The sequence below is a fragment of the Coffea arabica genome, chromosome 10e, assembly GCF_036785885.1.
Source record: "Coffea arabica cultivar ET-39 chromosome 10e, Coffea Arabica ET-39 HiFi, whole genome shotgun sequence".
Classification (NCBI taxonomy): domain Eukaryota; kingdom Viridiplantae; phylum Streptophyta; class Magnoliopsida; order Gentianales; family Rubiaceae; genus Coffea; species Coffea arabica.
The window spans coordinates 38,691,440-38,704,469 of NC_092328.1; the positions used below are offsets into that span (position 1 = coordinate 38,691,440).

The window sequence follows — 13,030 nt, forward strand, 5'->3', positions numbered from 1 at the left end:
CAACTGGTTGCCGAACTGACAGCCCCACAGCCAGTATTTTTAAAAAAAAAAATTTCATTTGCTGTCAAGCTGTTTTCTTTTTTAAAAAAAAATTTCGATTTTGCAGCCAAACTGACTAAGCCTGACAGTAATAGTTTTGCACTAACCCATCGTCAGACCATCACTCTTCCAAATTTTTTTTGGCAATATTCTGAGTAATTGTCCTACTTTCAAATGATTTTCCATTTTGAAGTTATAATTTGTTACTCAAAATTCACCTATTAGTTTTTAGACTTGAATACCCAGTAACTTCAGCCATTTCATCTTCTTGACCAACAAGAAGTAGTCATAGATTGCATACAGTTATAAATGTATGTACTCATTCTTTTTCCATTAGATATGTAAGCATTATATGTGTAGTATATAGGAGGAATAAGGAATGTGACCTACATTAGACGTAGATATAATCCTTTTTCAAGAGGCATAGTCCACTTCATGAGTGCCAGCATTAACTCATAAATTTAGTTTCTAAATTCTGCTAGAAGCTAAAAGCCAGATAAAAATCCAAGAGGATCAATGCAGCAGGTCAAATCATGATGGAGCCAACCTCTTTACAAAGTGCTGCTACCTCCCTCTTCATGAGCAAAACTATAGAGTTCAGGTAGTAGTTATTTGCTGGATGTTACACACATCTGTGATCATACCCAAAAGAGCATGAAAAATGAGAAATATGTTCAAGGAATTTAAAAACAGTTGACATGAAGGTACCGTGATGTAGAAACACTTACAAAGAAGAAGTTATCAAAAGCTCGTAAAATGAAATGATGCAATTGTAGGTAAGGCTTAAGGCTTAATACTGTGCGTAAAAAAATTAGAGCAGAAAATCAGCTGTAAGTAGGTTATCCAATATCTATGGGCTAGGGCAGAAGGTCTATGCTATGCTTTACTTTCTCTCTTAATGCTTTGATCTTCAAAAAGCTAGTTATTCTCTTTCATAGAAATAAAGCAAACGAAAGTGGAGAATCGAAGCAGAAGAGCTGGACAGCGTATTTGGGCCTTAATTTCTCACTCTTTTCTGCTTTCTCTCGTTTCTCTCTTCTTTTTTCCCGATTCTGAATCTTCAATCTGAACTAATTCCCTCTTTAGTCCCAAAATTATAATCAATATCCTGACACCCACATCCCCGCCGGCCGCCAGTCCCCAAAACCAAAAAAAAGAGTGGAGGATATCCGAGGATCCGGAGCTCGCCACCACCGTCACCACAACAACAAGGTAGGTAAAGCTCCTTTTTTTGTTTTCCCTATCCTTAATTTTCTTCTGGTGATTTCTGACGTTATGTGGAATGTTTTATTATTTGTTGATTTCGCTGCTCCTCATATCTGCTGCCGTTTTAATTTTCTTGAATAGTTTCACCAATTAGTACTGCTGTGAGTGAGAATGAACGAAATTGATTGCTCTTTGTGTTGATGAAAATATTGGGTTGAAAAAAATTTTGATAGTTTCTTTTGCCTTCTAGATGTATGATGGAAAGCTTAACTGAACAAATTAGTTTTGCCTTTAACAAACAAATATAGTTTTGCCTTTAACAAACTTGGGAGTACAGTATGTTGAACTGATAGATGGAAAGAAAGAAACATGAGAAAGAACTTAGACTGAAGTCTTGACAAGATAACAACAAAGAGTAGATAGCTCTCCTGGTACTGGTATAAGAAGAAGTGTAAAGAGACGTGAGAAGGCCGAAGGGGTATTTCTTAACTGTCTTGATGAAGTGTAAGTGGAAAGCCCCTTTGGACAGACTTGTATAGGAGCCAAGTTAAAATTTTAAGGTAAAAAACAAGAGCATTAATTTATTAAAGTGGGTTTGTGACCTAGAAACAGCATGAAACTTCTTAACCTGTGGGAATCTTGATTCTTTTTCTTGCTTCTAAAAGGCACTAACTTGTATGGAATATTGTCCTATGGCTGTTCCCTTAGCTCTTTCATTTGTTTGAATGAAATCATCAAACAATGAAAAATGAAATTGTCAAACAATGAAAACATTCATACTTTTCTGGTGTTTCTTGTAATTCATGAATGCAACAAACATGTACTTTCTTTGTAATTAATTAGTGGGTGAAGGTAAACAAGGATTTCACATCAATCAATATGTGTCTATTTTTTTCTTTTTTCTGGGGTAAGTGGCCCTTGTCAGATTGGATTAATCAGCATACACAAGTGAAGAGACAATCCCTCTCATAAATGTCGGATTAATAAACATATAATGCACACAAAAGTAACAATTTTTTGTATTGTTTGATCATGCACTAAGTACAATTTAAAGAAATTGACCCTACAAATTAATGGATTATGCAAAAGCATCCTCTAATTGCTCCACATCTGTTCATGACTTTTGTGGAACTATTTGTGGTTTAGTCAATAGACTCTGGCTTCTAAAAATCTGATTTGTGTTACAAAAAAGGAGAATTTCATGTTTGGGATACATGAAGTGTTCAAATTAACAGTAAAGTTTAGTTGTTATGCTTGTAGAAAAAGACCTTCGAAAGTTTGAAAAGAGCAAAAAAGGAGACTGTTTCACTTCAGTGTCAAAAAGAAATGAAAAGATCTTTTACATTATTGTTGTTATCTTCGATTTGGAAGGCATAGTCAGCTGCCATGTGGGGATAGCATGATTTGAAACATGGCAGTTTTAGATCTTAAGGCAAGTTGAGTGCCCACGTGGAAACAAGAAATTCAAATGGACTTGCTCATGACATGCTCCAATTAAAGAGGGCATACTTTACTGGTAGTTTTGCTCTTGTAAAATATTTGGGTAAGTGGGCCTAGTTATGGATCATTGCAACTTTGGAAAAGGAGGGAAAAAAAAGAGGATGAAGAAAAACCAAAATAACACCACAAACTGGTTTGGCTGCCAAGACACCTGCCACCTATTTAGAAGAGGAACAATTTTCCATTTTTATATGATCCCAAAAAAATGACAGTTCATTGAGCACTATTATTCATATATTTTTATGTGGAGCTTCCTAATTTATAATCTTCAAAGTAAAGGACATGACAAAAGAATAGCATTGTTAATAGGTCATCTATGTTACATTGAGATAAGTTAATAATAGTTGAACCAAGGCTGGCATAGATAGTCTGAAAGAGAAATAACTTGGCTTTTACAGGGTAATCTCTCTGGGTTTAAAGAGGTTTTTCTTTGAGTAAATGAGTTTCCAAGGAAATGTATGTTGGAGTTAATCTTTAGTCTGGCCATTGAATTGATACTTTTTTTGCTTTTAGCTGATCTTTTTAACAACTCGATGTTCGTGGAGGACAGAAACATATTTAATTTTTGACCTTACCAGTTATGGTGTGGTTCAAATTTTTTGATTGCATGTAGTACATCGTAATTCTTCATACATATTATATAATTACTTAGAGCTTACAATGAGATCAATGATAAAGACTGATCAATCTATTTGATTAAGAATAATGAGATAAGGAAAGCTTAGGGAAATTAAATTCATCCACTAAAAAAATTAGAGAACTTTGTCTTTTGAAATTCAGATTTGCAGAAAATGCATGACTCATTGTTTTGTTTTCTAATCTTTCAGCAGATTCTTTGATACTTTCCTTGACTTATTTTTTGTAGATTAATTCTCTCAGTTCCCTATTAAGAATCTCAGAATTTTCATCCACAGACACACACATTCATTCCCTTTAATTGCCTCTATTCAACTCTCTCTTTCTCATTCCATGCACATACTCAGACCATCACACACAAACGCGCACAACCTGCACAATAAATTCTGGATTGTTTTTAAATAATTTAGATGGGGTGTTTTCTAGGGTGTTCTTTAGAATACTTATACTGTAGATTTTTTTTTTAAATGTTTGGATGGGATTTTGGACTGTTTTTGGGTACTTTTCAAAGACATACTACGTTTATCCAAGTGGAGCCTTTGAAATTTGTTTTCTCTGCCATAAAGCACCCCTTGCTGCCTTTATTGCCAGGGAAACCCTTAGCAGGCGCCAGTGCCTTAATGACTAAACAAAAGAATGCTCTTCTCCAATTGTAGCAGCTTCAGATTTTTTTGCTCTCACTGTCCCTCTTCTATGCTGCACTCTCTTCCCAAACACATCATCAAACGCCGCATGCTTTCTCTATCATCAGCAAGTAATGAAATCCCTTGATGTTTGGTACATCATGGATTTGTATGTATTCAATTACTTGTATCCTGAAATTTCTTTTTTTTGGGACAGACATGGAGGCAGAATCAGCTAGTGTGTTGGTGCTTTGTGGGAAATCCAATGTAGAGAACGAATTTGCTCTATCATTGAAGAGTAATAATGTTTTGAGATTTCTGGATAGCAATCCTGTTTCAATTTGTCTGCATTCAGAGATTAGGAATCTGCATTGCGATTCTGAAGGATTCCAGGTTGATCATTATATGGATGTTCTCTCTACTTCACAATTTGGAAGATTCTTAATGTACTCTCCAAGATTAGGCTCCACACACGATGTAGTTTCACAGTAAGCTTTGCTCGTTTGTTTCTTTGTTACAAGTTCTTTAAAGTAATTGATTGTCAATCAAAAAGTATTGGAAAGTGATAGTGCTTCATTTTCTATGCAGTTAAACTGAAGTCATATTAATTGGAAATTGTTTAATCTGTGCCCTAGCTTTCCAAATTTATGTTTTAAAATTTCAAAATGTTGTGGCCCAGGTGCGCTTTTCCTGGATAAATCAAAAAGTTTAAAAGAAAAAGGCATCGTAACTGGAATTTGGCAGAAGATGGAAAGGTTGAAAGCTTTGAGGTTGCTGGAAATTTTTAAATTGAATTCTTAAAGTTCTGATTTGAATCATCATGCTAAAATTTGAACTTATGCATACAGCATTTTAAATTGATAAAAGTTGGTTGTAAGTTACTGATGTTCTTATATTTACTTTGGCAGCAATTTTGGTGAGCTGCCAATTGGTGCAGTCTGTGTTGCAGATGTGCAGACCAAAGGGAGAGGTACCACTATGTTTCGAATATTGGGTTCTATGCCATGTTGATTTGGGCTCTACTTTACATTTTATTTATACTCCTTATGCCTTTGAGCTCATGTGGTAACATAAAGGTCGGTCTAAAAACGTGTGGGAATCTCCAAAAGGATGCCTATTATTTTCCTTCACTATACAAATGGAGGATGGCAGAGTGGTGCCACTAGTGCAGTATGTGGTTAGTCTTGCTGTGACTGAGGCAGTTAAAGATATTTGCCAGAAAAAGGTAAGCACAATTAGTGAACATGTTTTCATCTGTCTTACATTTAGTTAATAAATGATGAATTACTGGTTTATTTGGTAAAACTTATGGCCATGATTAGATGAGTTGTGGATTTGGTTCCATGGTATTTTCTGGTCTAGTGCTGTCAAAATTAATTTATGAGCAGTACCATCACTATAATATAGTAGATGACAACAATAAACGAGAAAATTGATGATAAGGACAGTGATAATACTTTGTTTCTCTTGATAATTATTGTTTCAGTAGGTTGGAAGTTTTCAAAAGTATCTTTTTTGTTTTTGTAAAGCACGATTTTCCCTTTTTTTTCTTAGAAGTTCATACATTGTGACCATATCTTTTGTTTTTCTTGGCCCAATACTAATGAAGATATCATTTGATGTCTGATTTGTATTCGATTTTTCATATTCTTTTTTCGTCTTACTTGGGTGAAAAGTTGCAGCATGGACAATTTTGTAATTCTAAGAACTGTTGAATGTGTTTATTGGGGTTACGATAGGAGCTGTAATATAATGTACTACTGTTTCCTGCGGGATGTAAGACAGTATGATAGAAGATGTTCCTGTCTTTTTACTTCTTCCATCTGCTTGATATGGTTGGGATCTATTCTCCAGTATTTCATGCGCTCTGAAATCTGATAGTTCATGATTCATCATCAATGAAGTAAGTTAAGCAGGAGATAAGTTCGACAACTATTAATTAGGGATGAATTGAAGCAATTGGCACTCCTCGTAAGTACAGATACTAATATGTAAATAGATGTCTTAGATCAGCTTATAATCCTGAATTGCTAAAACTAAAAAATTTCTGGATAAATGCAAGATAAGTGTGCTTTGAATTTTCATGGTGTCATCTTCTAGATTATTTTAGTTTTCTAAATCTTCTACCACTGCTATTTAAATTGCTAGCCGATGTATAGGCTAGAATATTTTGTAATGGAACACTTACTGGGAAAAGCTATGTACTTGCCAGACTTGAGCTGGAAGTTAAATTTGGATGTATGTTAAGTAGATGCTCAGTATATTTTTTCTTGAAAGTGGACAATGTATATTTCTCGTGAAAGGTAATCTAGATTTTTCTGCTGATTTATATTATCTTACGGAAGGATAGAGTAATAATGATATCCCTTTCTGCTTCAGTTACCATAATGATTTCCTTTCTGAAGTCCAGAATATCTATTGCTGGGCTATAATCTAAATTCGTTCTGCTTCTCTATGGAACAGTAGAGTGATAAGAATTTCCAGCTGTGGTTCAGTCTGAAAATTGTGACTTGACTTCCCCTTTCTGATTATTTACCATTGAAAAGAGTGGTTGTACTGCAGTTTCATACTTAATTTGGGTTGGATTAGGGTTTTGAGAAGGGTGACTGCATAGCTGATGAAAATAGGATTCATTTCTGTCCTGCTTGATCTTTCCAATGCATGGATTAAAACTTAAATTTGCAGCGACATATTGTTTAGTAGGTTCTGTTGCTACTTTATCTGTAAAACAACATCATCATTGTTTCACTATTTTAATCAATACTTAATATTTGTCTTGATATGATATGATCTCTTTCAGGGCATACAACATCTTGATGTTAAAATAAAGTGGCCAAATGACTTGTATTTAGATGGCCTTAAAGTTGGAGGCATTTTGTGCACATCAACTTATAAGTCAAACAAGTTTAATGTCAGTGCTGGTAAACAGTCTTATCCTTTTCATTGTATCCAATTCAACTAGCAGTTTTCTGCCATCTGCTCAAGCAAACCTAATGAAGCTGAAAATTTTATATAAGCTTTCTATCATGACATTTTACAATGGCCATGTCCTAAGATTTCAAACATGGTATCTGGTATGATTGCATCATTGCATCTGGCATTGGAGGTTACTTAATGAATTTAGACTAGAATTAATTTCATTTGCTTTTTTATTTTTATTTTTGCAGGAATAGGCTTGAATGTCAGCAACGAGAAACCAACTACTTGTTTGAATGCAACTCTACAAAAATTGACTCCTGTTGCTCATGAACTACAACGAGAAGACATAATGGCAGCCTTCTTCAATAAATTTGAGGATCTCTACACTGTTTTCATGGGCCAAGGTGAATAATTTTTCTTGTAGTGTTTTAGGTCATATGACCATCTAGACAATTCTCAGTGTTCATCCCACCTTTGGTTCTCTTTTTCCTTTCCATTTTCCTGCTCTTGTGCTTAGTAGGTTAATTGCAAAGGTATGCAAGATAGTTATTCATGATAGAATGACTACATTTCCTGCTCCTTAGTATTGTCAACTTTTTGGCAGCGTGGAGGCTTCAATATGCTAGACCTATTGCTGTACTTGTAAAAATTTTTGTGAAATGGGGCTAATGTTCAATTGCAGGAATAACATTTTGGAAAAAACTCCTTCAAGCATTAAAATGCACATCCTCGATCCTAATGGATTAACCATGTTTCTCTTTTTTCCAGTGCTGTGAAAAATGGACTGCAGTTCTATTTACACATCTGTGTGATTGCATACATGAAAACATAACTATAAAATAGGTGAGAAGATTTTTGTCTATTGGGGTAAAATTGTTAGTATGAATTGCAAATTGTTGGTTAATTTGCATACTCCTGGTTGTTTTTAGTTCAAAACAGGATTGACTGTATGGTAGTTCCACATGACGATATAACTTGCATGAGATTTACGTCTTTCACCTCATTTTATGCAGGATTCCAATCTCTTGAGCCGCTGTACTATAAAACGTGGTTGCACAGGTGAAAGTACCTTCATCATAACACACTACATGTAGATGGTGTTTTTTCCTTGCACACTAGGGTTAATGGTACCCTTTAGAAGTTTGATATGTTGATAACTTTTCTTTGAAAGTTTAATGTTGCCTGGAAGTCTATCCCATTTTGTCCAATGCAGCTCTGTGAAGTGCTTTTGTGAAGATGTTATTTTTGTACTTCATTTATTATATTGTTATGGACAAATTTCCTTCGTTGCAAAATGCATGGGTTGTGGTTCCAAAGCAGCGTTTTTCAGGTATGGAGGGAAGGGAGGATGTCCAAAATAAAAAGCTTTACTTGCTTTTCTAATTTTGACAGAAAATGTTGCCAAGTTTTGTGGGCAATATGCCATTTTCTGTATTTATCGTATGCATGCTATTTACAGATATATGTTTGACAACTTAGTTTTCCTGCACCATATACAGGTAGAAAATGAGAGGTAGAATCTGATATACTGTTAAACTCTTGTTTCTATTATGCTGCTTCTGTGCAGTGGGCAAAGAGTTATAGTACAGGACAAAAATGATAATCAGGACCAAGTTGTGGAAAACGTTGTCACAATTCAGGTTAGCTTCTATAATCAATCATTGATATGAGTGTTTAAGTATACATGATGAGCCTAGAAATATCTAATCTATTTCTTGAATCTGACCAAAAATCTGTTAAGCTCTTGGTTTTTTTCCTTGATCTTTATATAGTTTTTTGATGAATAATTCATTGAAGTCTTCGAAAATCTAAGTTACAATTTTCTAGCCTAAATAGTGAATACAAGAAAAGCTTTTCACAGGCAACCGGGCCTGAAATTGATAGAATGTGAATAATAAGTATGTTCTAAGATTTGCTGATTTGAATTTGCATAGAGATTCAACCTGGGGAAAGTGGTTTACGGACAAATTATGGTGCTGGTGGGCAATAATATCCAGCTGACATCCTTGAAAATGGGCAGTTATGGGCCTTCAAATTGTTCATGAAGATCGTAAATTGGCAAGAATAGTGCATTAAGATTGTTTATGGACCTTCAACTTGGAATCTTTCCAAGATTCTGATGCATTACAACTTATATTTTAAAGGTAGGTGATCAAAAACTACCACGTATTAAAACTATAGACTAAGTGCAAAGCAGTAGCATTTTCAATCTTAGGATAAAAATCAATAAATAATAAATAAAGATGAAAAAAAATTCTGGTTCATGGATTGGATTGAAAATTGTTCTTTTATAATAGTTCCCTCTTGAAAGTTAGCCTACAGTATGAAAACATTGAAGGTTTTGACACCTTAAACCTGATTTAGACTGCATCATAACCTCAAATAAATTTTGCCAACAAAAAAGTCTTATCTCTATCATTTCCGTCGGATACTCTTGCTGGATTTTGGATTGCATTTTTAGTGATCTATTAAAAAAACTGTGTTAGGGGTAAGAGGACAGATGGAGGTTTTCCAATAGCCTTCTATATTCCTCATTGCCACTTGATGACAATACTAACATGCATTTTTTGGCTTTAGTTGCATGCAGTTGCGGTGAAATGCATCGTTGTTCTCTCTTGGCTGTCAGTAGGGAGTAGAATCGTATACAGTTGTGTTTCATGACATTTTTCTTCAATTCTGTTCTTGAATCACTAAAAATGAGAATAGTGATTCACATACGTATAAGCCCACTTGGTGGATACATATGAGAATTACATGGACAAAGTGTGATTAATGGTAAGGGAAGTAATGGGAACTGGAGTGATGATACCCTTTATGACTTTGCTGCTCAGTGCCTTGATGTTATATAGGATATTGTGTTGGCAGGTTCAAGCTTTACTACTTTTGCTTTGTGTCGTCAAATATGAGTATCTAATTTACATTATATATCAGAAAGAGTGGTTGTCATGCTATCCTCTTTCACCAAGTTCATTAGTACTATTTTCTGATTTGAAATGATGTCTCATTGTAAATGATCAGAATTGCAGAGTACTTTTTTGTTTTTCAGGGTTTGACACCATCTGGATATTTGTTAGCTATTTCTGAAGATGGTCAAACATGCGAGCTTCACCCTGATGGCAATAGGTGTTGTATAGTTTCTATAGCCTGATCAATACTCTATTAAATTTTCTATCATTTGCTCCTGAATTTTCTTTGCAAACTTTAGAATGAAATCCTTTATCAATCACATATGCATTGTATCATCTTTTCCTAAGAATATACTAAATTGAGGTACAGTCACGTATAATAAAATATGTAAAATAAAATACACAGGCGGTGATCAACAAGATGGAAAAAAAATTGGTGTTTTTTTGCGGATATAGAATACAAACTTTATCCAGATACAAACTTTATCAGATCATGCCCATTTGAAACAGAATGCTTGAGTTACCAATCACCGATTTCTATTTGCATAAAGATGTTCATGCTTAAAGTTAAGTTTTTTGGTCTAGTTAAAGCAAATATGCACATGTCTGGAAATTGGTATGAAGATACCATTTTTCATCTTTCTTCTATGTGATTAAAATGACAGCAGTTCAACTTCGGTCTACTAATACAGGTGAAACCAATTTTTGATGAGTTACCGTCCTGGATAGAGAGGATTTAACTAACCCTTGAGGTTTATCAAACTGGAAATACTAACCCTTGAGGTTTATCAAAACTAGATGATTGAGGACCATTAGGTCTTCATGTACCACTATTAAATCACATTCCATCAAGGTAGGTCCTTGTCTGGCAGGTGCTAGACATGGGGAATCCATCTTACTTATTTGGTGGAATGTGATTGCTGTTGGTGTACCATGTGGCGTACCTTACTATTTGATATTTTTCTGTCATGTGACCAACTGTTTCTTTCTCTTTTGGTGGTTGAATGGTAAGGAATGCTGTAGAGAAAGTATTGTCTCTACTTCCAATATGATTGGCATAATGCTGTTCCTAGAAATCTTTATAAATCTGCTCCAGACCTGGGGGAAATTTTATGGCAGGTGGTTATGTTGAGCTCAGCATATCAGGAATTGACAGAAGAGGAACAGTATATTAGTTAAAGTAGCAACATTTTCTGGTGGATTTGCCCAAGTAGGGTGTATATACGAAATCATTCTTAGTACACAGAAAATGTGAATTGAACGTTTTACTGAACCGGTAATATTTATGAAGATTTCACAGACTAGGATGAAGAAGAGTCTGCACAATTGTCCTAGGATCTATAATTGGACTGGCAAATGCTTTAAATCTTAAAGCTTTACCATAGTTTTAACTAAGTATTCTCAACATTCTCAACATTGCTAGGATTTTTTGCAACTAGAATTTCAAGACGTATGCTCTGACTGTTTAAATAAGTTGCCATTCAATGACAAAGGCTTGTTGATGGTTGTTGCCTGTGTTCCTATTTTGTTTCTTTTGGTGTAGATCTTTAGCATAAATAATCTATTCACAACTTTGTTTACTGTGTCTTAAGCTACTTGGAGCTTTCTTTAGTATGAGTAATCTGCTTAGATCTTACATTATTTTGGGGATTTTCAGGCCAAATACTATGGTCAATTCTACGCTACATCTAAAAGTGCCTTGTAGTGTTTCTTACTTGTTGGATTTACCTATTATACCCTTGATTGGTGAATAAAATAACTCGTAATGTTGGACAAAGATGTCAATTAGCTATGTAGATAGTCAATATCTCCTTATTCTCTCTAAAAAAAAATAAAGATTACCAAGCTTTTATGTAGTTGAGCACATGGAAGTGCAGCAGCATCTTTAAAGATATTTCTATGTTCAACACATCTAAAACATTTTCGGTTCATATTAGATAGGTAAATACAAGTATGTGCTAAACTTAAACATATCGTGTAAGGCATGTGCTTTTTCTAGCATACAAAAGTAGATCTTGCTATTAAAATGTGTTTGTAAACCATTTTCTTGATTTAAATAAAATGCATTACAAAATATTGTTAGCTGTCTCTCGATTCTCCTTCAAGGTTGTGAATATACTTGGGGAAGTCATTAATCAACAATGATGAACCACCAGCCCAACCACTAAGCCATTTAAGGCTTGGAGTGGTTTCTTACAAAATCCAGACGGACGCACCGTCTGGTCCGGTGGTGGTTCAGTCCGCACAAGCCCCCCTAGACCTAGTTGGGTCTCTCCGTTGGATTAGGATTGTGTAGGATATATTATAGATAAAGTAACAATTGACAAAAAAAAAAAAAAATTTAATCAACAAGGGTGACAGTTAGTCAAAATCATATCTTTGATTCCCTTCTTCCTTCTCTCTAGAAAGGGTTGGAGGGCGTAATTGGGATCGTAATAAAACTAATTACTACGATATCGTGTGATCATTCTTGCTACCTGCAATTCTTGGGGCATATATTTGCATGTGCGTTTGCATGTGAAGGGCAGTGCCCTTTACCTATTAGCACATGACTTTGTTTGTATCTGGGCTTAACCAGTTTATTTTGTTGCTTCTGCTGCAGTCTTGACTTCTTCAAGGGACTTATCAGAAGAAAACTTGCATGAAGAAGATAGGTTAATGCTTTTGCTGGTGGAAAAGAATCATTTCCTAATGATATACACATGTAGTTAATTAATAATTATCCTGTGTCTCTTTACTCATGAGATAGACATATTGATACTTAGCCAATTAATTGGTTCTTGTTTGTTAAGTACTTTCTGGATGTGATATGGTCAATCTTTTTCTCTCTTTTTTTTCTTTTTTAATTTTGGGAAAAATGATATGGTCAAACTTAATTATTTTTCAAAGAATAGTAAAGTTATTTTTCACTTCCTTGAATTCTTGTTTAGACTTTAGATGTATGACTTCTGTGGGACTTTTAAGAGAGGCGAACAACAGTGGTATATTCTTGGTTATCTCTCAGAATATACTAATTCACAAAGCGCCATGATTTAGTCTAATTATCAATTATAGGCACATATTTGGTGCCTTTATTGCCAGTGGCGTAGTCCCTATATTATTATACATGAATTTTTCCTCTCCCTTTCGGCTTTTGGGTTTAATGTTTCCCAAAATTGGTCAAGATTTCCTGGATTTTTTTTTAAAGTTTTGGTTATGGCT

General features: G+C 34.7%; 1 protein-coding gene across 11 annotated transcripts; it reads left to right on the forward strand.

The window, feature by feature from the left end:
- The first annotated feature begins 424 nt into the window (after positions 1–424).
- On the forward strand, positions 425–12,658 carry LOC113712607 (biotin--protein ligase 2-like). Of its 11 annotated transcripts, none has more exons than XR_003453314.2 (12): positions 426–1,251; positions 3,973–4,135; positions 4,222–4,492; positions 4,913–4,974; positions 5,081–5,229; positions 6,805–6,925; positions 7,172–7,327; positions 7,937–7,982; positions 8,491–8,563; positions 8,858–9,067; positions 9,970–10,046; positions 12,432–12,658. XR_003453314.2 is itself a non-coding variant. In XM_027236091.2 (11 exons), exons 2-11 carry the CDS (start codon positions 4,018–4,020, stop codon positions 12,472–12,474), a joined length of 1,116 nt encoding a protein of 371 aa, XP_027091892.1. In that variant the 5' UTR covers positions 429–1,251; positions 3,973–4,017; the 3' UTR covers positions 12,475–12,658. The 11 variants fall into 11 exon arrangements, 6 of the variants coding, with proteins under 6 accessions (XP_071923422.1, XP_027091892.1, XP_027091896.1 ...); XR_011821890.1 differs by having other exon boundaries at positions 9,950–10,046; positions 12,432–12,537; XR_003453315.2 differs by lacking the exon at positions 8,858–9,067 and having other exon boundaries at positions 428–1,251; positions 9,950–10,046.
- The last annotated feature ends 372 nt before the right edge of the window (positions 12,659–13,030 follow it).

Bases quoted from the DNA above. Each gene is read 5' to 3' on its own strand.
- LOC113712607 (XM_027236091.2), top strand. From the start codon at position 4,018: ATGCTCTTCTCCAATTGTAGCAGCTTCAGATTTTTTTGCTCTCACTGT. The intron at 5,230-6,804 runs GTAAGCACAATT...GATCTCTTTCAG, and splicing joins AAGATATTTGCCAGAAAAAG to GGCATACAACATCTTGATGT. The intron at 8,564-9,969 runs GTTAGCTTCTAT...TTTGTTTTTCAG, and splicing joins AAAACGTTGTCACAATTCAG to GGTTTGACACCATCTGGATA.